Here is a 23,264-nt window from a genome sequence, read left to right on the forward strand (position 1 = left end):
CCTAAAAGCACAAAACTAAGTTAGAATGATGATGTTAAGAGAATGACCAAGTGAAATATAGAGAGAATAGCATTAAAACGTCACATAAATGCTCTGGTCAAGAAGCAACAAAAGTCACTCTTTCCCCTGATAGTAGATCTTTGGCCACATTTGGACAGGGTTCGATAATGCATTAAGAGTTTTAGGAACTCTTAGATACCAGGATTCGATTACAGAATGGTTGATGCAGGATTTGGCAGTGAAATAATTAATAATTGATTTGAATATGGATGTCTTGATTGCTACAGGCTTTGTTATGGTCTACAAGGACCCTTACTTCAAGGTACTCACTGAAGCATTCAGCTCAGATAACAGAAGTATGCTACGATCCTGCTTGTAGAGGAATTATTAGGTGGTCCTGGACCACCACGTGTCATGCTGGTCCCAACTAATAGCCAGAAGACATGTGTACAACTACTAATTCATACGATTCTCAAATACGTTTAACAGCTCTGTTTCCTCTCCGTTTCAATGCCCTTTAGAATTGTTGACATGGTGGTCCCAACCATAGCCGGAAGACATTTGTACAATGCTAAATTCCTACGATTCTTAAATACATTTAACGGCTCCGTTTGAATGCCGTTTAGAATTTTTTTAAACGTGGTGGACCACCATGTCAGCATGACACGTGGTGGCCCAGGACCACCTAATAATTCGTCCTGCTTGTATTGCATCATCTTCTACATATGAAACCGTGAAACTATCGGATGTTAATCGGGTTTGTAGCATGTTCTCTTCTTCTCCTAGTCAACAGTGTATTAGCTTTTGAATCTGTTAAACTCAAACTTCTTTAACCTTGTTATTGTGAAGCCTGCGACTACGTCCCTTATGGCCTTATTAATTACAACCCTAACACACAAAATTGCTGTTCTCTCGTTGGATCTCCACCAACCAGCCCCAACCTTCTTTGCAGTATAGACAGAGGCTCAAAATATTCTACTGGAACATCCAGCAACCTGTTAAACCACTCGAGGTATGAGAATGATTTACTAATTAAACAGTGTTTGCTGTAAAGGAAAAGCATGTTGGTTCACATAGTAGTTATCCTTGGCCTGTTTTGTTTTCCAGATTGTCCATCTGGATTTTAAGGGATAAGAAGAGATTAGTGGAGTTCCACAGATAAGATTCCAACCTGGTTCAGTTAGGCTGCTTGCTGCAGCAGTAGCAAACCATGTCTTCCTACTTGATAGCGATACAGGAGTGATTCTTAGACGACTGGAAGGGGACAAGTACCCTGTTCTCTCTCTGTGCTGGGATGAAAATGGCCAAATGTTAGCATCAGTAAGTGAAGACTTGCTCAACGTTTGGGATGGTCTTCCAAATAGCGCTCACGCTCCTTCAGTTTGAGTTCATCAGTGAAAAATGTGTTTCGTGCAGCAGTAAAATCTAAAAAGTAGTTTTGTTTTCTCTAAGTAGTACTTTGCTGTTGAGTATTGACCGTATATAATTTTAATATTTTATACTGAATAACCTGCAAATTGCATACTTTCTTCGGGTTGTCATCTATGGTTTTGTTTGGGTTTATACAGAATAGCGCACACAGCCACATACCAAGACTTCCAACCAATTTTAGTCTCTCAATGATTAGGCCAACTTTGTTCCAATGAAAATTTTCAGATACAAGAACTTGAGTAAATTTGTTCGCAGGTGCTTGAGTGGAAATACAAAGCGAGGGGAGCTGATCACAGTGCATAAGGAAATTAAGCAGAATTCTCAGCATAGCGACTAAACAATAATATAAGCAGAATCAACACATGGAACACTTGTAACCAGTTAGATCACGTGTCCACCAAGCTTCCGCATTTCTCACCATCCACCACAAAACCTCCACAATTCCAGACATCGAAACACCACAGGCTGTGGTGCACAGCTTCTTGCAACCTCAAGGGTACGTGATGATCTTCCCGGTTAGGGTTATCACAAAGATCTGGAACTCCTCAACCTACAAGAAAATTCTATTTTCGTGAGAATATATAATATAATTTCAGAGCCCCAGTTTTTCAATCAACTGGAGGGTATTTGAGTCATTTTACCTTACAAATATATTTGTTAAATGTAGGTCAAAAGTCATCTTGAGGCTAAAATTGGTCACTTATCAAAATGACCAATTTTGGTGGAACATCTTCGTTCCATTCTTATCTGGAAGTTTCACTTTGCTTTTTGAGTAATGGCGAAGGTTTGGGTGGAGAAAAGCAGTGAAGTTGTGAACGCTCAAAGGTGAAGATGAAGAGTGCGAGTATTTTAAGAAAGTGACGACCATAGCATGCATTCTCACTGAGCACTACCGATTTATGGGGGAGGGTCTAAAGAATTTTTTAACACTTTTAGTCAAGAATAAGCAAATAATGATTTAGAACTATTTCAAAGTAAAAGATACAAGCAGTTTCTCATTAACGTCATGATACAACTAGCCGTAAGCATATGGAGCTAAACTACTGCTGTCACATCATATCCTTTCGGTATGTGAATCCTACAAAACTGAGGTCATTTTACAATCTACAGACTGGAAGTTGTGCCTGGTCTGACAGGGAAACAGCGGGGGCTTGAGCTTCATGATCCAAGTCATTCGTAAGCAATCGAAAGCACAAGCAGACCACCTCTCACGGCCACTTTTTTTAAGCCGGATAATTTACACCATGTTATCTTTTACTGCAAATCCAGAATAAGTAGATCTACAGGTTGTCTTCTATTTCATCCGGTACAAGTAACCTCTCCATGGCAGCCTGTTCAGAATCAAGAGATGAGAAAGGATGAGCAGAGAAGCAAAATTCTGAGTGTGTGAAATTCTGAATGTTGCAGGTAATGTGGTACTAACTATAACTGAAAATGCAGTAAGGCAGACAATAATGCATCACCTTAATGGCAGTGACATCAGTTGTAGATGGTTTCAATCCAATGCAATGCCAAATGAAGCATTGCTTTGTCATGCATGTTTCGCCGCTTATAAATCCTACCCATCAAGCATGCACACTACTTTCACGAGGAGAATATTCATTAAGCTGCTCCAAGACTGCTAAGCTTCATCAACTTTTCTAAGCTCATTAATATATTAGCCTTTGATACATGGGAAAGGATTCTTCTCATCTGCTCTAATAGCCTTCTCCATTATCGCCAAGCTTCATCACTTCTCTGCCATATACAAACACAATATAGCATAAAATTAATTAGTCGGTAGATAAAGTTAAACTTTCAGAGATGTAATTTTAACATTGATATGGCCAATGGAACCTGTAAGCATGCAATGCTGTGCCAAGATTAGACGCAATAACAGAAGAACATGGATTATTTGGTTAGCTGTCCGGAAGTGATGCTCTGCAAACTCAAACTTCTCTTGCCGAAAATAAATCATTCCAAGCCCAAACCAGGAGTTATAATGCCTTGCATCAAGCCGAAGTGCACTCTGATAGCTCTTTATTCTTCTCAAAATCATCCAGGGCTACATATCTAGTACAAGGTCATACCATCAGATCACAAAATAAGACTCTAGGAGAATTTCATTTTCATATGTAGATATTGAAAGGAAGAAAGGCTGCGTCTCATACTCATGACCACAAAGGGTATGCGCATATGTGAATTTGAATTAAGTTGAACAGCTCGCTGGAAATTCTTCAGAGCAGTTTCATGATCTTTCTGCAAGCTATAGCAATTCCCATTGCACACCTAAAACCCAGTCAACAGAAGATGTGAGGAACAAATCATAACTTGCACATAAGTTCAGGGAAGGGAAAAAAAAAAAACTTGAATATTTATGGACTATGATCCTCAATGGAGAAAATGCATCCTTTCCAATGTTAAAGACAATTGAATACAAAAATTGAGTTGGGTAAAAAACAACATTTAGTCAAAAGCGTAATCATGTGCTCTGGAGAACAACCAAATAACTCGCAACTCAAATGAGAAACAGTGCTATGGGCCTTCCTCAATCCATCCATCCAACAAGCAGGCAGGTACATAATATACATTACTCCAAACAGAAGTATCCTATGTGAAGATTTAGATGTAGATTAACAAAAGAAGTATTTTATTAACGCACAAAGTGAACATTAAGACATGCATGAGATTTCAACCAAATTAATTTTTATTTGGATATGTTAATGCCCAGATTAGCGAAGTCAAGGAAATATTGAAGGTATAAAATCCCCCAGTGAAAATTGTAGACAGAGAGGAAAAATGTCAGTCTTCAAAAGCTAAAGCATAAGTCATTATTTGCAAAAGTTACCCGCAGAAGCTACCATGAATAAATAGGTCAAATACAAATTTGGTCTCAAAAGCTAAATGATCGATAAGTTTAAAACAGAATTGAGATTTGAATGTTGTGTGAGGCTAGATATATCTACCAAGACTGAGGAGCTAAGCGATCAGTTGATATGAGTCTTGTGCCAGGTAACTTAACTTCATATCTTCGTTCAAAAGCTGCAAAAATTTCGAATATATTCAGTAAAACAACTAAACATTAATCACCTGGTTGTACAGATACAAGCCGTAACTAACAAACTCATGAGTAAAGATTGAGAAAGCTATTTGAGAGGGGGGGAAACAGGGTGGTGTGGACTAAAAGCAAACATCTGTAAACATTAAAGAATAGACAAAAATCTAAACAGCATAAGGATAAGCTAAGCAACAAGCTTCATTCAGAACGACTGTGTGGGAAACTGCAGAAACAGCATTTAAAGAGCTTCATGTACATCAGTGGGAACTCACATAAAGAACTGTAGAATTAATCCATTCCTTCTAACTGTAAGGTGATGCCTGTCGAGCCAGATGAAGGCCCTATCAGCTTCAAAATATCTAGCAATTCAAAATAAGCTTTTCCAACCTGCAATTGAAGAATGCAAAATATATGCAGGTATAAATGTATTGTGAATAAGTATATTAAATAACTATAAGAAGAATAGATAAGAGAGAATACATCAACTCCAAATTTATTCAGCATCATTTATATTTTTATGATGATATTAAAATTAGCCAAATTGTCGAAAGAGGAATATAATCTGACAAGGGATAAGGAGGTTCTGCGGACAAGTAGATATCATACAAACAACAGAAAATGTGGTTGATGGAATCCTATGCTTGACATAAGTACATTCATGATATCACTAAAACATGGACGACTAACAGCAGAAAATGGGGTAGATGGATCCTATGCTTGATATAAGTACATTCAATGCATCTGTACAAGGTTGTCACAGTAGGAGATGATATAGAAATCCATCCCAGAACTTTGAACGGCAGGAACTACCTGGCAGAGTACCCAGCCTGTATTGTAATGCTTGTATGGAAGTTTCAGATAGACATCCAGTGCATCCTGTGCAAGAGAGACTATATTAAACAATCGAACCTAAACCTAGGAAATGAGAATATTATACTCAGTTTATTTTGTGATAGCCAAATAGTACCTGGCACCTGTACATGCATGAAAGCCCTATAACCTTCCCCAAGAGTTCTCAAAAGGCTCAATATTTCTGAAGCACCACTAATAACTTTTGAAGCATGCATAATACCCCACCAATGACAATGTTGCTCCATCTTGTTCAAGATATCTGGTATCACTAGTGGGAGTAAAACCAGAGATAGCTGCTGTATTTGAACGGGAATCATCGAATGTCTCATTCCGTATGCCTATATAAGACCAAGTTAGATTTCACCACTATTAGCAGAAAGCTATTAGATAGAACAAGAGACCAGAAGTTGAATTAGCCTGGAAACTTACTTGAACTTATCTCGTTTCTAAGAACTTATCTATGAAGAAAAACAATACTAACATGGCCAGTTTCCAAAGTCCCAACTCAGACTCATAATTAGGTTAAAAAGCATTTTATTGGAGGCAAATCTTTCTAGAATACAATTACTTTAAGTATACAGAACTTCAGTTGTTTCTCTAAAAATAGAAAGAAGGAATAAGTACAATGGTTAAGAAAGGGCTTTTGTCCCTGCTCATATCCATATGCTAATATAGTTCACTTTCACCAATTAAGTGAGAAATGAGACATTGCGATACCTTCATCAAGGTTTTCATTGGCCCATGGCTGACCCTTCCGACTTGTCAAGGAGCGTGCTACAGAGCCCAACTTAGAACTTCCAATTTTAGATGTATTGGTAGTTCCATTTCCAGCTGCCATGGACGCACTTGCATTGGTGTTAGCCCCTGCTTCAGCAGCAAGTCTATTGCTCCTTCGGTTGCCAGAATCAAAAGATAATCTACTAGAAATCTGAAAAGAAGACAAGTAGTCATTGATCTCAAAATGTTAAGGAATCAACGTGACAATGTGAACAAATAATTGCAATGAAGCTTAGCAGAAAGCAACATCACCAACAAGAAAAATGATCTCTGTTTAAGCCCGCATGAAGCAAGAAAACAAGAAAAGCATAAAGTGTAGAAAATGACTTGGTGCAAAAAAGCAAAGAAAAATTGACATAATGTTTTCATAGGTCAAACTCCAAAACCAGCCCCACTTAAACCAAAAGAGCCAGTAGAGAACTTTAATGACAGGATATCATGATAACAGGCGTCACAAATTTCCTTTTATAGAAAAAACCAACAGCTAAAATCATCAGCAGTGACTCACAATAAATTTTCCATGTTTGGTTCATAAATACAAATTAGTCCACAGAGAAAAGTTCAGGAAATAGAAACATGATTATAGAGATGCAATTTAAACTATATTGCTACCTTACATACACTTGAATAGTTGACTTATTTAGCAAAAAAAAAAAAAAGTATGGAAGCAAAGAATATGATTCTTCATACCAATCGAATAGCTGACTCATTGTTAGCTACCTTTCGAAGTTTTCCTTCATCAACAAACTTTCTTCTCCCACCTTGAATGGTAGAGCTCATAGTTGACCTAGGAGAGCTATCAGTACCAGAGCTGAGGTTTAGGCCATTTGGCAGGACATTTCTACAAACCGGCGGTGGAGCGATACCTGACAACTGCAAACAGGGAAACTAAGAGCAATGAGGATGCAACATTGAAACGACTTAGTTCAGTATTTTTCACTTTTGGTACACACAGAAACATCGGATGGCATTTAAGTCTCTTCTATAATCCTTTATGATGTTCTACCAGGATTGGTAAGCCAATGCAAAAGGATGCCGCCAAAAAGAATGGAATGCTGAGTTTACTGCATTTTCATTTATAAATATAGTCTTATACTCGATGGTCAATTGTTGAGGATGGAGTCCTCAGTTTTAGAGATAAAGCATTATATGTACGGCAGAAGCCCTCAGAATGAAACTTCGAAAGTCCTGTGTAATTTTACATTTTTGATGGTGTCTTTGCTTTTAGGCTTTGTACGAGTTTTTAAAAAATTTGAATCCTATAAGACAAGATTCATTCCTTCATAAATTTTAACATGGGCAATGCACATTGATAATGGAATTTGATGGGAACTGCACTCTCCTACCCTTCCTTCCAATCCTTTCTAAACCCTGAGTATTGGCTGATGACCTACATCCCCAAATAACCCTTGAAGCTAACCTCAAACTGGCCTTCAGAATTTCAGCAACTAAGTTTCCTCCATTTTATGCCTAAAAACCACTTGCCAAACCTAAAGTCTATTGCATATCCATTTGCAGGAGTATTCCCAACCCATCCTTCATCAAATTGTCTATGTACATTGAAGAGACAAAACTTATGAGTAATAACTAAATATTCAGTTTCAAAACAAAATTTATTTTAAGTGGTTGCCTGCCTATAACAAGCCAGAATAAAAACAATATATCTGAAACTTTTACTCGAGAGTAATATTGAGTGAAGTGTCAAAGAAAATAGATGCAGCAATATGTGAGAAGACTGCGGAAATAAATGAAGAAAAAACTTTATATATACCTGCATAGGCATTGGTGAAGGAGTGTTATAGAAAGATATGTTAGAACTGCCGTTTGTAGGCTGACCAGAAACTCCTCCTAAAATAACATGAGAATTTCCAGAACTATCTCTCGTATTACTGCCTTGCATTAGTTTCAATTGTCTTGGACTAACATCTTCAAAGCTAAAGTTCCTTCCAGAAACTAAATTGCAATCATCATTGACGGTGAGTAAACTTTGAGAAGCTAATCCATGATGTAGGTACTGTTTTTGTATGGAGAGAGCAGCAGCTTCCCCAAAAACCACAGCTGCTTCTTCAGCAGAACCTAGAATTTAGATATGTAGGTCTAAAACATAAGGCCTTCCCAATGATATAGGAAAGTATGTGCACTAATAAGAAAAATTACTTGTGAAAATTTTACAAAACCTAGCACGCACAGCTCCTCATATGCAGCCCACATGAAGGGTCTATAGTCAAAGCCTGTTTAAAGTGATGGATGGCACTTTTCCTTCTATCAGTATACCTAGAATAAAACCATCAATAAGCGATAATATCAGGGCATGCATATACATCACACTTCAAAGAACAGCAAATGGACATTATCAACAGTGTAAGCACAGAATAACTATGAAATATAGAAAATATAATATATGTCATGAACTTGAGAACAGTAGGACACCAAGCTGTTGGCATGCATTCAAGCACTAATCAATACGAGGCTTTGGATAAGCTAAAGGGGACATATTTGGTACCAGATGCAGATTGGTCCAACACAGAAAAACCAACTATCCAAGAGAGCATCCTAGTAAAGGATACTTTTGACAATCTGAAGAATTTCCAGACACACAGATTGTTGGCCAACATAATAGAAGAAACAAAATACAAGCCTGAACACCAATTGATATCTCTGGGAGGATCAACAACACTACAAGTATTGTTTACTTCTCACATGTATGTGTGTGTGTATAATAGAAAGGAGGCCTCCTATATCAATAACATGATGTCAATACATCCTTTATAGGAATACCCTTTTGCCTGACATCTCATTCAGATGAAAACTAATAAACAGGTCTTTTGCAAAGTAGTTCTAAGCCAGTATCGTAATAACTCCTTTCGAAAAAGATTATAAAGTAAGTGTCTTTGGCAAAGGTAATATCCCCTAAAAGTTTGATTCATAAGAAGACAGACCTATAAATAAGCCAAGAAGGTAATGACCTGCTGCGCCATTTGGAACCTGCATTAAGAAATAACGAGAACATATGAACAAGGAAACAACTGAAGATCCTAACGAAAATTGCAATACCAAAACCTAAATACATAATGCCTGAAGGGTATTTCTTTCGGTCAATATCTCAAAAGGGTTATGTGTCACTCATTTCAATCACTCGTCAATACAGCTTGCCAAGATATACAGCTTCAAGTACCTCTGCACTAGGCTCATTAGGGGGCATAATGCTGCTTCTGCCTCATTCAGAGATTCATCTGATAGCATGACATAGCAAACAAGTAGCGTGATTGAGCCACTTGTGTTCCTTCACAAAATCAACAGAAGAAGATGAGAAATAGTATGATGATAACAAAGAAATTTGGACCTACAAAACCTCAATATTAAAAGAAGAAAAATAGAAAGGAACTTAGAATGTAATAAGTATACTCGTAGAGTATGTAGCATGATATTGCTTACCCTTTAAAATATGGTATGCGGCATAAGCTTGATTACTATGCAAGTAACATCCAGCTAACAATTGCAAATTTGTCTGCAAAAACAACACGTCGTCAGTGTCTCCATAAACAATCAGCAAGCAAAATACCCATACAGAGAACATTTGACAAGCACAATTTCGTCAAATAACAAAGACCCTTTCTCCTAATAAACATTTCAAAATTATAGAACAAGCATGTATCCACTCAAATACATATAAAAGCACATCACCTAGTAATGAATGCCAGCAAAATAGTCCACTCCGAAAAATCACACTAAAAAACCTCATTATGCAAGCCACCCACAACTTGACGATTCATTTCAAATTAGCAATAAGAGTCCAAAATTGAAAGCTAACAACAAAACTATAAGTAACTATTCTTCAATTGAACATTTTCGAAAAGGAAACAAAGAACTTGAGCGCTGTGAAAACAAAGTCCAAAATTGTAAAGCGATCAAACCCTAGGTCTCAATTAGAAACACTAATTCCTCAGTAACCCAACCAGAGCCACCAAGCATCGAGGAAAACAAAGAGCGCGAGTGCTCCGGTCCGGTCAACACTGAAAAACTAGACCGAATCAATTTCGAATATTTCCATCTTGCTGCGTTTTTGCTAGGGTTTCTGTGTGATTTAAACAAAGGGGGGAAGTGAATAGAGGAGGCGGAGAAGGAGAAGGAGAAGGAGGAGAAGGAGAACCTCGGAGGGGAACTCGGCGCAGAGACGCTCGCAGAGGAAAATGGCGTTGCGGTGGAGGAAATCGCGAAGGCTGTGGTGAACGGAGTCTCGGAGTATGGCTTCCATGCCTCTCTGGGTTTGGTGAATCTCTCTCTCTCTCTCTCTCAGAGACACAGAGAAGAGGGGTTTTTGGTTTTTTGGGTTTCAAATCAGAGCGGCACGTGTGTGATCTCTCTCCATTTCAAATCACGCCCGAAGTCGCACACTCTCAACGATCCTCCTTTTTTTTTTTCTTTTCTTTTTCGTTTTTTGTCTTTTGGAAAATACGAAATCAAATTTTGAGATAAATACCTCAACGGTAATAAAATTTAAAATTATTTTTTTTGAAAAAAAAAAGAAGGAACTAAAAAAAGTTAAGCAATTTCTTTTATAAATTAGTTGTCGGACTTAGTGAAGTAAAATGTTACATTTAGACATGGTTCAATCTAGACTGCCTAAACGAATTATTACTGTTATAATAACTTACTTTATGAGCTTTGAATTCCGGTCCACAAATAAGTTGAATCCTCTATAGTTTTCTACCATGTTATTGGGGTGTCCTTTGATATGCAAATCGACACAGAAATAGAGTGCATCATTCATTACTTTTACGCCTATCATATATTCATACATTATATTGTTCAACAATTTATTAAAACACAACGTAAATAAAACATACGTCAAAATAAGTTATTACCAAAGTAAACACACAATGAAAAGAGCCCAATTTAGAATTTCAGACCAACTAAGTCCCCTACAGAAACAGAGCTCAAACTTTATACTGACCAAGGCTAGCTTCCATTTTTCTCGCCATAAGTTGCAAACCAGGGCGATAAGCATGTCAAGATTCATCAGTGTCCACCCCTCAATTGGCTCAACCTCATACTTCCACTCAATGCTGCACCCATCTTCCTTGGGCAACACTCGTATGGTTGCAATGTACGAGTTGAACCCAATATTCCCATCTATAATGGAATAGCTATAGGTCAGCTGGCTTGGGTCTATGGACAGTAGCTGCTGCTTAGACCAGTTCACATGCTCTAGCCCGTCGCTTTCGCGATCAACCGGAGTCTTAATTCCGGCGCAGTAGCGCACGCAGCCTGGCTGCCCGGATACGCCTTGCACAGGAAGGCAAGTGGGGAGGGTTGGGAACCACTTGTGTAGGCCGAAGAAGTCCTCCAGCAAAGGCCACACTTGTTCTGCTTTTGGACCTCGTAGCTCTGCAGTAGCCTTGCCTTCCCATTTCGGTTGTCGCTGGTCATGAAACAATATTGGGTAGTATGTTCCATATTAGAAAGCTAACAATTGAAGTTTTGGTTCAAGGATATAACTCTTCTATGAGTGCGCACATATATAGAAGAGGCTAGCCCCTTGCGTACGTATGTATGTATTATAACTATATACACTTATGTACGTCTGAGATTGTAAAGGAATCTAAAGAATGAACTGTTAAGATCATTGAATTACACGTACTGCTACATATTCTACTATAGGAAGTTACATGGACGTAGATCGAAGCTAGACTGATAAAGAATGTGATGGTAGAGATACACAGCAAAATTAGGGCAGAAAATCTTGTGAGATGGAGATATGCTTCACACGTAATTTAAAGTACGTGCTATATGTATGTCTTCATCGTGAGATATTGAGCTAGCAGATTAATTGCCTCCAAAGTTCATGCATGTAAAATATTTTAACATCTCGATGCTCTTGTCTGATGAAGAACATATAAAGTTTAAAACAACATTAATTATCATCTCAATTATTGAAATATTATAATTAGGCAAAAAATCCTGATGTCGGAAATACATGTCTTACAAATAGAAACTTAATTTATTAGTTTCTTGTCGTATATGGCTAATCAATTAATTCAATCTGATAGTACAGAAAAAGCAGGTATCTTACTTCTTTCGGATGTGTGATATGAGAAGAACGCGCGTTGTCTTCCTAAATAAGAAACAATCCCTCATTCCCTCGTGACATGATTAGCCCCAAACAGAGAGTCGAAGGTGTTGGTGTTTGGTTCAGTTAGGTTTTAATTGGAGAGGATTGTATGTACCAACAGTGCAAGTGCACTGACGGTTATTTTAATCTCTAAAAAAATAACAGTCACTCATCTAATTCATTCCTTTATATATTTTAATATCAAAAAAATTACATCAATTCATATTGTAAGTACCCATGCACTGACAGTGCATGGAATACACTCCCGGTTTTAATTTGGTTCCCTACTCCTCGAATGGCTTAACATCATCCTACTCCAAGTGATTGCAATCACACATATAATGCGACAAAGCCCTCATTTCATGTGGTGTCAGTGCAGAGTAGGCAGCAACGTACTCTTCCGTGCACGTTTCAGATGGGAGTCGAAGAATCGTCCAAAACGTTTCTTTTATGAGGTTCATCAATACTTTGCAAGGAATCGTCCTGTCCGCATGCGTCCTCGATCTAAAATAACCGAGGATTGAGTAGATATTTCTTAATGTTGTCAAACGACCTAGCCACATTCATGCATATGGTACCAGGTGAGATTGGTCCTCAACACACATTAACGCATTAGAGGGTGTAGAAAAGACTTGCTACCTAAATAAACTCACCCTCTACATAACAAAATAGACTTGAATTAGATTCGACTGCTCATACACGACCTCTTCCCTACCCAGCTACGCATAACGAGAGGTTGCACGATCGCTCATCTATATTGAAAAAGCCCGATTCGGAGTTGCAAAATGTAGTCATTTCTCAGCCCAACAACAAAGAACAGTTCGCAGGCACATATTAATTTTCAAACCCCAAAAGAAAAAGAAAAAAAAAATGCACTTGAGTTGCGCGCAACCCAATTTCTTATGTCTTTATCTGCAGGTAAATATCACAGAATGCATACAACTGTGGCCAATGGATTCTCAGTTTCTGGATTTCGGGAATGATTGATGAAACGCTTGTTACGGAGTTGACCTTAAATAATTAATTCAATCCTTTAAGGGAATTGGCAACAGAAATCATGCAGGGGTTTTACATAGTTGATGGATATCGATCAAATACCAGGTATACTAGATCACATTTAATTTTCACTCTCATAAAGAAAACCATTTAACAACATTACTGATCACACCAAACAATTAATTAACACCTTAACAGAAAAAGTCATGCATATACTAAAAGCTCAAACTTGGAGTTTGGAGAGGCTAGCTTCCATTCTGCGAGCCATGACTTGCAAACCAGTGCCTATAAACACGTCCAGATCCTTCAGTGTCCACCCCTCCACTGGCTCAACCTCATACTTCCACTCAATGATGCATCCATCTTCCTTCGGCACCACTCGCACAGTCGAAATGTACGAGTTGAACCCGACATTCCCGTCTACAATGGAATAGCTAAACGTCAGCTGGCTTGGGTCTATGGACAGTAGCTCCTGCTTAGTCCAGTTCAGATGCTCCGGCTGGTTGCTTTCATGATCAACCGGAGTTTTGAATCCGGCGCAATAGCGCACGCACCCTGGTTGACCGGATACGCCTTGTACAGGAAGGCAAGTGGTTAGGGTTGGGAACCACTTGTGTAGGCCGAAGAAGTCCTCCAACAAAGGCCACACTTGTTCTGCTTTAGGGCCTATTAGCTCTGCCCTAGCCTCGCCTTCCCATTTTGGTTGTTGCTGGTCATGAGCCATTTGGGTAGTAGGTTCCATTTGAGAGCTAACAAGTGAAGCTTGGTTCAAGGATATCTCTTCTAAGAGGCCGAGCATGCTTATATCACTACCACAAAAGTGGGCTTACCACACCATTTTGAATGGTGTGAATTGGATCGTACCATTGATTAGTGCGGATGATCAATAGACACGGTTTAAACACTAAAATTGTTGTTGGTCTCTTTTGCTGGAGTGACAAGACCCAACCGTACCAAAACATTAGTGAGTAAATTGTGGGTCCCAGAAATTGATTGTTGACTCCATAAAATTAAATTTAAAAAAAAAATTAAATTCTTTTTAGGTATCCATCCTGCAGTCACACTAACCGTTACAGCTGGTTAATCAAAATTCAACACTTTAAGCATAAAACACAATCCATGACTTCCATTAAACACAAAAATTATTCACAATCTCTCGATTTAGAATAGATCATGACTACAACAAAATACCTACTTATACAATTGTCTACTGGCCACTGCAAATTATGAATCTAAATATACAGTCTTTCTTTTTTTATTTTTCTTTTTTTTGAAAAGGGATTTGGAACCCAGCCTAGCTGGGAGGCTCAGCCCCACGCCTGGTTCCGTTTATTATATTAATATTTGAATTTTGCAACGGGGGGACATAAAACCTGAACCCCTTGCTACAGAGAAACAACTACAATAATCCTCGTAGAGAACATCCTGGATGATAGCAGGCGTCTCATCTAACCAAACCTCATCGATCGCACCCCAACTAGCAAGGTGAGCCAGTCTATCAGCTACACCATTTATTTCACGGTAAATGTGTCGAATTCTAACTGACTGAAAGGCATTTAGATACCCCTTACAGTCATCTACAACCCGACTTACCTCAGAGAAACTTTTCTCCTTACTATTGAGAGCAGTAATCAGAACGGCAGAATCGCTTTCAATATCTATGTCAGACCAACCTTGGTGAATCCCAAGGAGAAGACCAGCTCTACATGCCTCCGCTTCCATATTAAGGACCGAGTGTGCATGTACAAAAGGTCGAGCTAAAGCAGCAATACCCATGCCATCAGGAATGTGAAACATTGCATTTCCTCACCAAGATTCATGCTCCTGCCAAACCTACGAGTATGTATTTGGTATGAGAATTATTGCCCAAACTTGCTACACTTTTGGTGTGATCTGATAAGACATGAGAATAGATGAGAGTCGATCAGTTAAATGAATTGGAGTTATAATCTCTTAAATATTAGCAATTACATACATGAAAATTGGAGCACAAATAGATATCACTTACTGAAGCAAAATTATGAAAAAGAAAAATTATCAAGGGGCAAGAGAGAAGTATAGTATGTAGTTTATAAAAGTATAAATATTATAACAAATTACATATCCTAAATATTATGTATCTTAAAAAGAAAACAGTTTAAACAAAAATATTTAAAGAAATACACAATCCTCTAAACCTAGTTTAGAATAGTGATGATGATGTCACATGTGCTATATTATATCTTTGACAAGTATATACTATATTTAAGAGAAGTGGGTTTGCTCACCATAACTGAATTCTTTTACTTTTATGCCCCTAAAATATTAAATAACTTTATATATCTTTCTAATTGTCAGGAATAAAAAATCAAAACTTAAATAAATAATTAATAAGAAAACTTATTATTTTGAAAAACTAACTACCCACTTCTAGACGGGTGACCACCCACTTCTCCACACCCATAGGGTGTGAAAAGTTTATAGTGTAATTTATATTTAATTGTAGGGTTATTATCACAAATGGTACCTGAACTATACCTCAATCTTATCGATGGTACCTGAACTTCAATTTTAATCACAACCAGTACCCGAACTTTTCGATTTCATTTTAAATGGTACCTAGAGCCACCTCCGGTCAATATTCCGACTAAAAACAGCATGTGAGGCGATCATAGTGATGATTTCAAGGGTTGCGATCATATATAGTGATGATTTTTTGGTAATAGACTTGCCTTGAAATTGAAATTTTTTATTTTTTTTTAGATTTGGCTTTTTTGGCCGGAATAGTGACCGAAGGTGGCCTCAGGTACCATTTAAAATGAAGTCGAAAAGTTCGGGTACTGGTTGTGATTAAAATTAAAGTTCAGGTACCATCGATAAAATAGATGATAAGTTCATGTACCATTTATGGTAATAACCCTTAATTGTATTCAGATCTAGTTATGACTTTTATCCCTAATTAAAGATTTCAAACTACCAGGCGGCATCCTTATTGGTGAGAAGAAACCAAAAGGATGTGCAGGGTATCGTCCCCAAACCTCTTGCCCTCTCCTTCATAAAAGAATTCTGTAGAACCTAGAACCCTAAGACCAAAGAGACTTCCAAAGCGTATCTTAAGTTTCGAGGTTAGGCAGCTGCCTAGACTCTACCCCCTTGAATCTGCCCCTGGATGTAATGTAGTTATCTTTTGTGTATATAAACCTTACCTCTTAATGAGAAGCATACACAGATGTTTATCAACTCTCTAATGGTATCAGAGTGGTTATCCCACGTGTGCATGCCTCGCGACTACATGGGCTCCACGAGTCCACGTCGCCCAATATAAATTGTCCACGTATATGGCTTGAAAATTTGCCACACATGCAGGGGCGACTTGAGAATATAGATCCTACATGAAAAAATGAAGAATTTGCCTATTGGTTTATAAGGGTTTGAGTCACTTCATCAACTGCCAATTAGTTTTATATGTGAACCTCATATTACTTTATCACAGAGAATAAAATGTTACATTATTAAGTTACATTGCAACTGTGATAAAGAAACTTCTAACGTACATAAATGTATCGATATATCAAATAGACTTAGTTTGATATAAAAGTAAACAATAAACAAGACTACCACTATATGTATGAAGCTATTCTACATTTGAATCAAACTAGTCTTTTTAATGTATTAGCATATTGATGTAGTGTAGATTAACTCGTGTCAGTCATGTGACTCATGTGATAAACCATATGAGATGTTACGGTTTTGGATTAGCTTCGCAAGATTAGGAATGTGATGATGAACTAAATACGTTTACAATCTAGCTGTGAAATATTGTAAGATCGATGGTCCTATACGGGGAAGGATGCTTTAAGATTTTTATAAGTTGATAACTTTAACATAGTCTGGGGACCGAGAACACCATTATCAACTCATAAATTAAGTTATAAACCAGATCATCACGCACATAAAGTCAACACTCTAATTGTTGTAATATTATAAAATGGGCATAATATTCTGCTGTCTGATATGCCTTACCAAATTTCAGCGCTTGTATCAGAACATTTCTTAATCTAATCAAATACACTAGTTTCAGAGCTTGCCTTTGTCTTAGGTTTTAAGTCTTCCATCGAGATTTTGCTTCTGGCTTCAAAATTAGCACCATTAATTTTGTTCACTGGACAAGGAAACAGAAGGCAAGAATTTTATGTTCTGGACTTCTGGCCAAATGTATATATTTACCCTAGATATTTCTAATTTTCTATAGTTTGCAGGAGTTTTTATTTCCGAACACTGAAGTGAAGCCCACAATGGCTTCAAGAGGGTGAAGACTTCTATCTCTTGCAAACAACACAACTCTAAATTAGTCATGCGCAAAATATCTACACCACAGGAATTTGTATGGTTGTATAAGCTAGGTACGTAACAGATATTTGGAAAGTGATGGAACAGTGACACAAACACAGATTTGGGCAGAACATCATGTCATATATATGTTTAACACATTTACAATGCGATATCTTCATCATCATAAGATGTCGAGCTACATTTCCTCAACTTCCATGTGATAGACATTGAAGATGCTTAAGGTGGGGGACTAAATGGTTACAAATTATTGAATGAAAATAATCGTACTCCAAGGCATCCAACCCACATGCTACCTAAACTACTTGGTACTAATCTAGTCAGAGTTAAAACTACAGCAACAGTTTTCTGTACTTTATAGGGTAGAAGGATTTCATCTTGACGATGATGCTTTTTGTATGATGATGATAGAAGAGACAATACAGTATGAACATCACACTTTGGTGGGAAAACAGAGAACAACTTCTGATGTTGACTACTTGGATGAGGAGACCGAAGACGTAAGTTTTCTGGCAAACATGCAGCATTATAACGATGGAACAGATCAAATTAGAGGTGTGGAAACCAATATGCAGGTTTCATCTTTAAAAGAAACAGGAAAGAGGTCAGAGAGTGAGATACAGAAGTGGTTTGAACAAATGATTTAATTGCAGAACTAATGGTAGAATTAATTGAACATGATAACAGATCTGAAGTATTTCCTCTTCCTACTGAAAACCAAACTCTCATTTGTGTATGTAATAGCACTCAGAACTGGTACTATTAGGACTGCCCTTTTTCATTATCTAAGCAAATACAACGTATGTCAACAACCTGCATAACAATATATTTGAAATTTGACTATACAAAATCATTCAAGATAAAGAAAAGTTTACTACTTCAACTCACTTTCCATCTTTGAACTTTTTCATCATCTCGTGGATAACATTATAATGTTGTAATGTATGGGATATTCTCCTGTTTCACTTAGAGATCTGAAACTGAAGTGCCTCCCTGTATAGTTCCAGTCACATTATTGATCCTTGAGGTATCTACCTGAACACTAGCTTCAGAGTTTGTTTCTGCCTTAGAACCTGAATCTTGTACCGAGATTTTGCTTCTGGCTTCAAAATCAGCATTATCTCCTCTAACAACAACTTCTTCACTTTGAGTGCTTTCACTGTTTGAAGTTGAATACATTTCTTCATGTGAACTAATTTCACCATCACCACTTGATTCAGTCGCTCTTGATTCTATGATATCGTTACCGTCCACAGGAACACCATTCTCATCATCAAAGCCACGGACACCATTTACCATTGAATTGTGATCCTGAAGAGAATCATTCTTCCTTTCGGTAGGTTGAACTAGAAACTCGTTGTCAGAACTGAGGTCCTTTGTCTCTGACTCTTTCTGTGTGTCCCTTTCATGTCCTTGCTCATCACGATTAACATGTGATATTTGCTCCTCATCCTCTCCAACTTCATGGTGACTAGTATTCTTCGCATCTTTCTCACCGTCCTGATCAGACATTGTCACCTGTTTATCTTCATACCCTACTTGGGAGTTTCCTTCTTGCAATGAATTCTCGTCCAGTCCCACTGCCTCACTATTAGCTTTGAGTTCAATATCAGAATTATCGTCAGTATTGTTCAGTTCTTTGTATATCAATTCCACTTTCTTTTCACTTTCTTTCCCTTCAGGTCTCCCAAGATCTCCATCATCATTTACTTTGTGCTTCTCTTCAACATTTCCATCCAATACATCAACTCCACCACCCCGATCTTCATCGTTTAGGCTTTCTCCCACAAGAATTGAACCACCTGCATTCGCTTTACGCCCCAAAATACCAGAACCATGTTTTTCAATAACCTCGTTCTGTACACTTCCACTGTAGTCCTTATCACGAGACTGCTTTGCTTGGTATAACAACCACAAGCAAACAGCCAAAACCGACACAATCTGAATGGCCAGCTTTACCCTCTTCCCTTTGGGTCTCTGGCTGCGGCCATTAGACTGAGAATTCATTTAACTCTGCCCTGTAACTCCTTCAAAATATAATAAACGTTTCTTATCAATTCTCCATGAATTTATCACAAGGATAAAGAAACGGTCTATATTACTCACATAAACCTCAAAATTTGAGACAAAAAAAATACAGAGAATAGTTATCTGCAACCAGAAAAATTCAAAAACCAAATTCTTCTAACTATTTGAGCACTTTCCTATTTCTTCATAACATATTAGAACTAGATCTCATCATCACAAACTACTCATTAATTTCCCCATCATTCCAATTTTACATAAGACTTCACAGAGCAAGAAAATTAGATCACCCTGTACTTAGTTGTCAACCAAGTCCAAATCAAAGTCAAACTCATAAAATTCATAAGATTAACAAAAACCAATTGTACTTACAAATTCAAAGCTCAGAATTTTTGATTGTTTCTTCTTCCTAGCAATAACGATCGAATTAACTTTGAACAATTATTTCCATCATAATTCGAAATTTCAAGAAGAAAAAATAAAGGGAGATCAAAATATGAAACTATGAGTAAAAGACTGTACCTTTTTATGAGTAACGTAAAGCTGAGGATCCCTTTGCCTGCAGTTGGAATTTTCTGCGTCGTTTTTCATGGCTGCTTCTTTTGGACTCGGAAAAAAAGGGTGAAGGAAAATATGAGAGAGCGGTTAATTTTTGGTGCGTGGTTCCGAAACTGCCCCGCCGACCAGACGCTTTCAGAGTATGGGTTATATGAAAATATGGTGGAGCAGGGAGGGTAAATTTGGGAAGATGGAAGATGTGGCGTCGTGAATGACGTGATGCCGATGCCGCCTTTGTTAAACACTTAAAACGATCGCAAACCGCTTTGCTCGGAGTAACAGACGGCCATTTGTCTCCTGTGGCTCATTGCCACGTAGACTTGTACACGTCGCCGAAAACCTCAAAGCCCGAGACCGAAGAATTTTGGACGGGCCTTGGATTTCTAATGCTATGAATAGGTTCCACCTGAAACCCAAACAAAAGCCCAAAACTCATTCCAAATTCCAATCCTACATTATTTTCTTTATCTATACTATTATTAAGAGGAGAGGCTTTGTTAGCCAGAGTGGACGTGAAAAAACGACTAAATCCTTAGACCATAGAGTTTCTAAAAATATCTTTTAATAAATAGAGGATACTATTATTAAGAGAAGAGGCTTTGTTAGCCAGAGTGGACGTGAAAAAACGACTAAATCCTTAGACCATAGAGTTTCTAAAAATATCTTTTAATAAATAGAGGATATGATCGTAATAAGCAAAATAACAAAATAAAATTTCAATTTATTTTCCCCTAAAATCTCTCTCTATAACTTCCTAATTCCACAACAAAAAAGGAAAAACAAAAAACAAAAAAATATTCCAAAACTCCCCACGTTTTCTCTAATGATTATTTATTTATTTTTATTTTTCAAAATAAAACTCACACACAGAGTGTGTGTTTTGGTCTAGTATCTACATTACTTTTTCTTTTTTTTGAGAAAATATCTACATTACTTTTAAGTAAGTTCACCCGTTGGGTCACTGGATCACCTACTATTCACTGCTTTTTAGTATATATTTTCATTCTCTGGGTCACGAAATACACTGTGCCCGTGACCCAGGGCACGAAATACACTGTGCTCGTGACTCAGAGGGTGAAATTAACACTAAAAAGCAGTGAATAGTGGGTGACCTGGTGACCCAACGGGTGAACTTGCTCTTAGGGATTGTTTTTTTTTTTTTTGTCATAATACTTTCTAACACTCCCTTTCACAAAACCTAAAAGTCAATCTCTACACTCTTTAATTTTTGTTTTGATGTGAATTGTTCATAATGCTTGTCGGCTTATGTACAAGACTTCTTTTGATAATGGTGTTAGGTAAATTTTTTTTTTTTAAAATAGTTAGGTCAATTCTTATGAAAATGACTTTTTTTTTTTTTTTTTCCTGAATAAACGGCTGGTGCGGCTGCTCTTAAGCCTTGATTAATGAAATTCTTGAATACAAAAGGAGAAATTGAGTCTACACCCTTAATTACAATAAGCATATGAAAAGAACGTTTTATAAAAAAGCCAGTAACGATCAATATATTCTCCGCAATCAATATATTCTTCTTCTTATGTATATTGACTTTTACAGTGTGCGAATACTTATACCTTTAAATTATTTATTTTAACAATATTTATCAAAAAGCAAACTTTATCATCTCCGCGATTTATATTCTTATATATTCGTTTGATAAAAAGTTTTATTTACTGACGAAAGAGTAGAGGTTTAATTTGCCACAATTTTGTCACATTTGTTTAGCTCGTATGTAGGATAATTAAAACGTAGATATGAAATTGCTCTTCTTAATTATTTCTTGATCTATCTGTTGAATCGTATCAATTATGCTTTATTTATTTTTTATCAAGCCATAGAGATCGAAAATTCAAATTTAAAATCTATACCAATATTTCGTTTGCTAGAGATATCGATCTTTACCGATTACTGGACTAAATGCAGATGGCCATGAGTTATGATTCTTGTAATCGCATATTGAAGAAGGATTCATGAAAATTTGGGTGAGAGTTTTTGTGTGGTTGAACTAGCTACCAATATATTGATAATGAGTAATTCTTTACGCTGTGCTAATGGAGTATATGTAATACTTCTTCCATACAGCTACATATTCAGTGACACCCTATGATGTCTGCAGATATGTGATTTGCAACGCCTTATGAGGCCACGCATGCAAAAACAGATCGAGATCGCGAGCTACTCTACCTTCTAATCATCATGATGTTGAAGATAAGCTTTGGCTCTGCAATTTAATGCCGACGACGACGTATATTCAGGCCGCCAAACACCATCATGAATCCGCCACATGGCAACTGTTTAAGACAGTATTATAGAGAAAGGATCGAATGCACTTAACGACGTCGTCGATGAGAGAGCTGTTCAACGACGATGGTCACCATTATGAGTGAGAGCTAGGGTTTGCCAAGAGAGACACGACTTTGGAAAACAACGACACACAGCTTGAATGAAAATTATAGTCCTAAATGTAATTATGTAAGTCATTTTTCGCCGGACCACCAATAATTCGGGCCAGAGACTCAAATATCTAATATTCTAATATGCACTTTAAGGAAATATAATAATAACAATAATGAGACTAGTTTCTTTGTGTAATTAATGGTGAAGGAAAAATCCTCGAGGTAGGTGCATGTAGTCATGTAGATGCAAAGAAATTGGTGGCTCTTTGTAGGGCTCGTTGTGTATGCCCTAGCTAGCTAGCATGGTCGTTCCTTTGGACCAACTTGTTTTCTTAATCAATTTCATGTCGTCTTTTGTCTTTTTTTTCGTTTTCCATATGTTTTGAAAAGCCGCTAATATCTCAATGAATTATATGAGAGTGTGTCCTTGCCGTCTTGATAATGTTGTTGATCTATCTGGTTGTCAAGTTTATCTCTATTCATGTTTTTAATTCTTAAATTTGTAAATTAAATATACGTGAATAACTTATATTAAAATCTTAAATGACATGATACACGTACATAAGTAGAAGTTAAAGAACTATATCGAATCTTAAAATATTAATACTTACAATCATTTGAGTGACTCATAGATACTCTGACTCAATACCGCTAATCCAATTTCTTAGAAAATAATTGCATACAATTATTAAGTGCTTAATTGCGAGTACTTTATTAAGTGCTTATCAGAACTCTTTTTCTTGTTTAATTT

The 23,264-nt window shown here is 37.2% G+C and overlaps 2 protein-coding genes and 1 pseudogene across 3 annotated transcripts; all 3 read right to left on the reverse strand.

Moving 5' to 3' along the window:
* Positions 1-2,532: 2,532 nt before the first annotated feature.
* LOC112185934 lies at positions 2,533-10,443 on the reverse strand (annotated as a pseudogene).
* A 2,808-nt stretch (positions 10,444-13,251) lies between these two features.
* On the reverse strand, positions 13,252-13,995 carry LOC112185936 (lachrymatory-factor synthase-like). The gene has a single exon (XM_024324265.2). The coding sequence runs from the start codon at positions 13,945-13,947 to the stop codon at positions 13,429-13,431; it is 519 nt and encodes a 172-aa protein (XP_024180033.1). The 5' UTR covers positions 13,948-13,995; the 3' UTR covers positions 13,252-13,428.
* A 4,273-nt stretch (positions 13,996-18,268) lies between these two features.
* LOC112185935 lies at positions 18,269-20,238 on the reverse strand. Of its 2 annotated transcripts, XM_024324263.2 has the most exons (3): positions 20,082-20,205; positions 19,932-19,968; positions 18,269-19,561 (listed from the first exon to the last, which is right to left on the reverse strand). In XM_024324263.2, exon 3 carries the CDS (start codon positions 19,539-19,541, stop codon positions 18,501-18,503), a length of 1,041 nt encoding a protein of 346 aa, XP_024180031.1. In that variant the 5' UTR covers positions 19,542-19,561; positions 19,932-19,968; positions 20,082-20,205; the 3' UTR covers positions 18,269-18,500. The 2 variants fall into 2 exon arrangements, with proteins under 2 accessions (XP_024180031.1, XP_024180032.1); XM_024324264.2 differs by lacking the exon at positions 19,932-19,968 and having other exon boundaries at positions 20,082-20,238.
* Between the last annotated feature and the right edge of the window lie 3,026 nt (positions 20,239-23,264).

Source organism: Rosa chinensis, chromosome 2, assembly GCF_002994745.2.
Source record: "Rosa chinensis cultivar Old Blush chromosome 2, RchiOBHm-V2, whole genome shotgun sequence".
NCBI classification, from domain to species: domain Eukaryota; kingdom Viridiplantae; phylum Streptophyta; class Magnoliopsida; order Rosales; family Rosaceae; genus Rosa; species Rosa chinensis.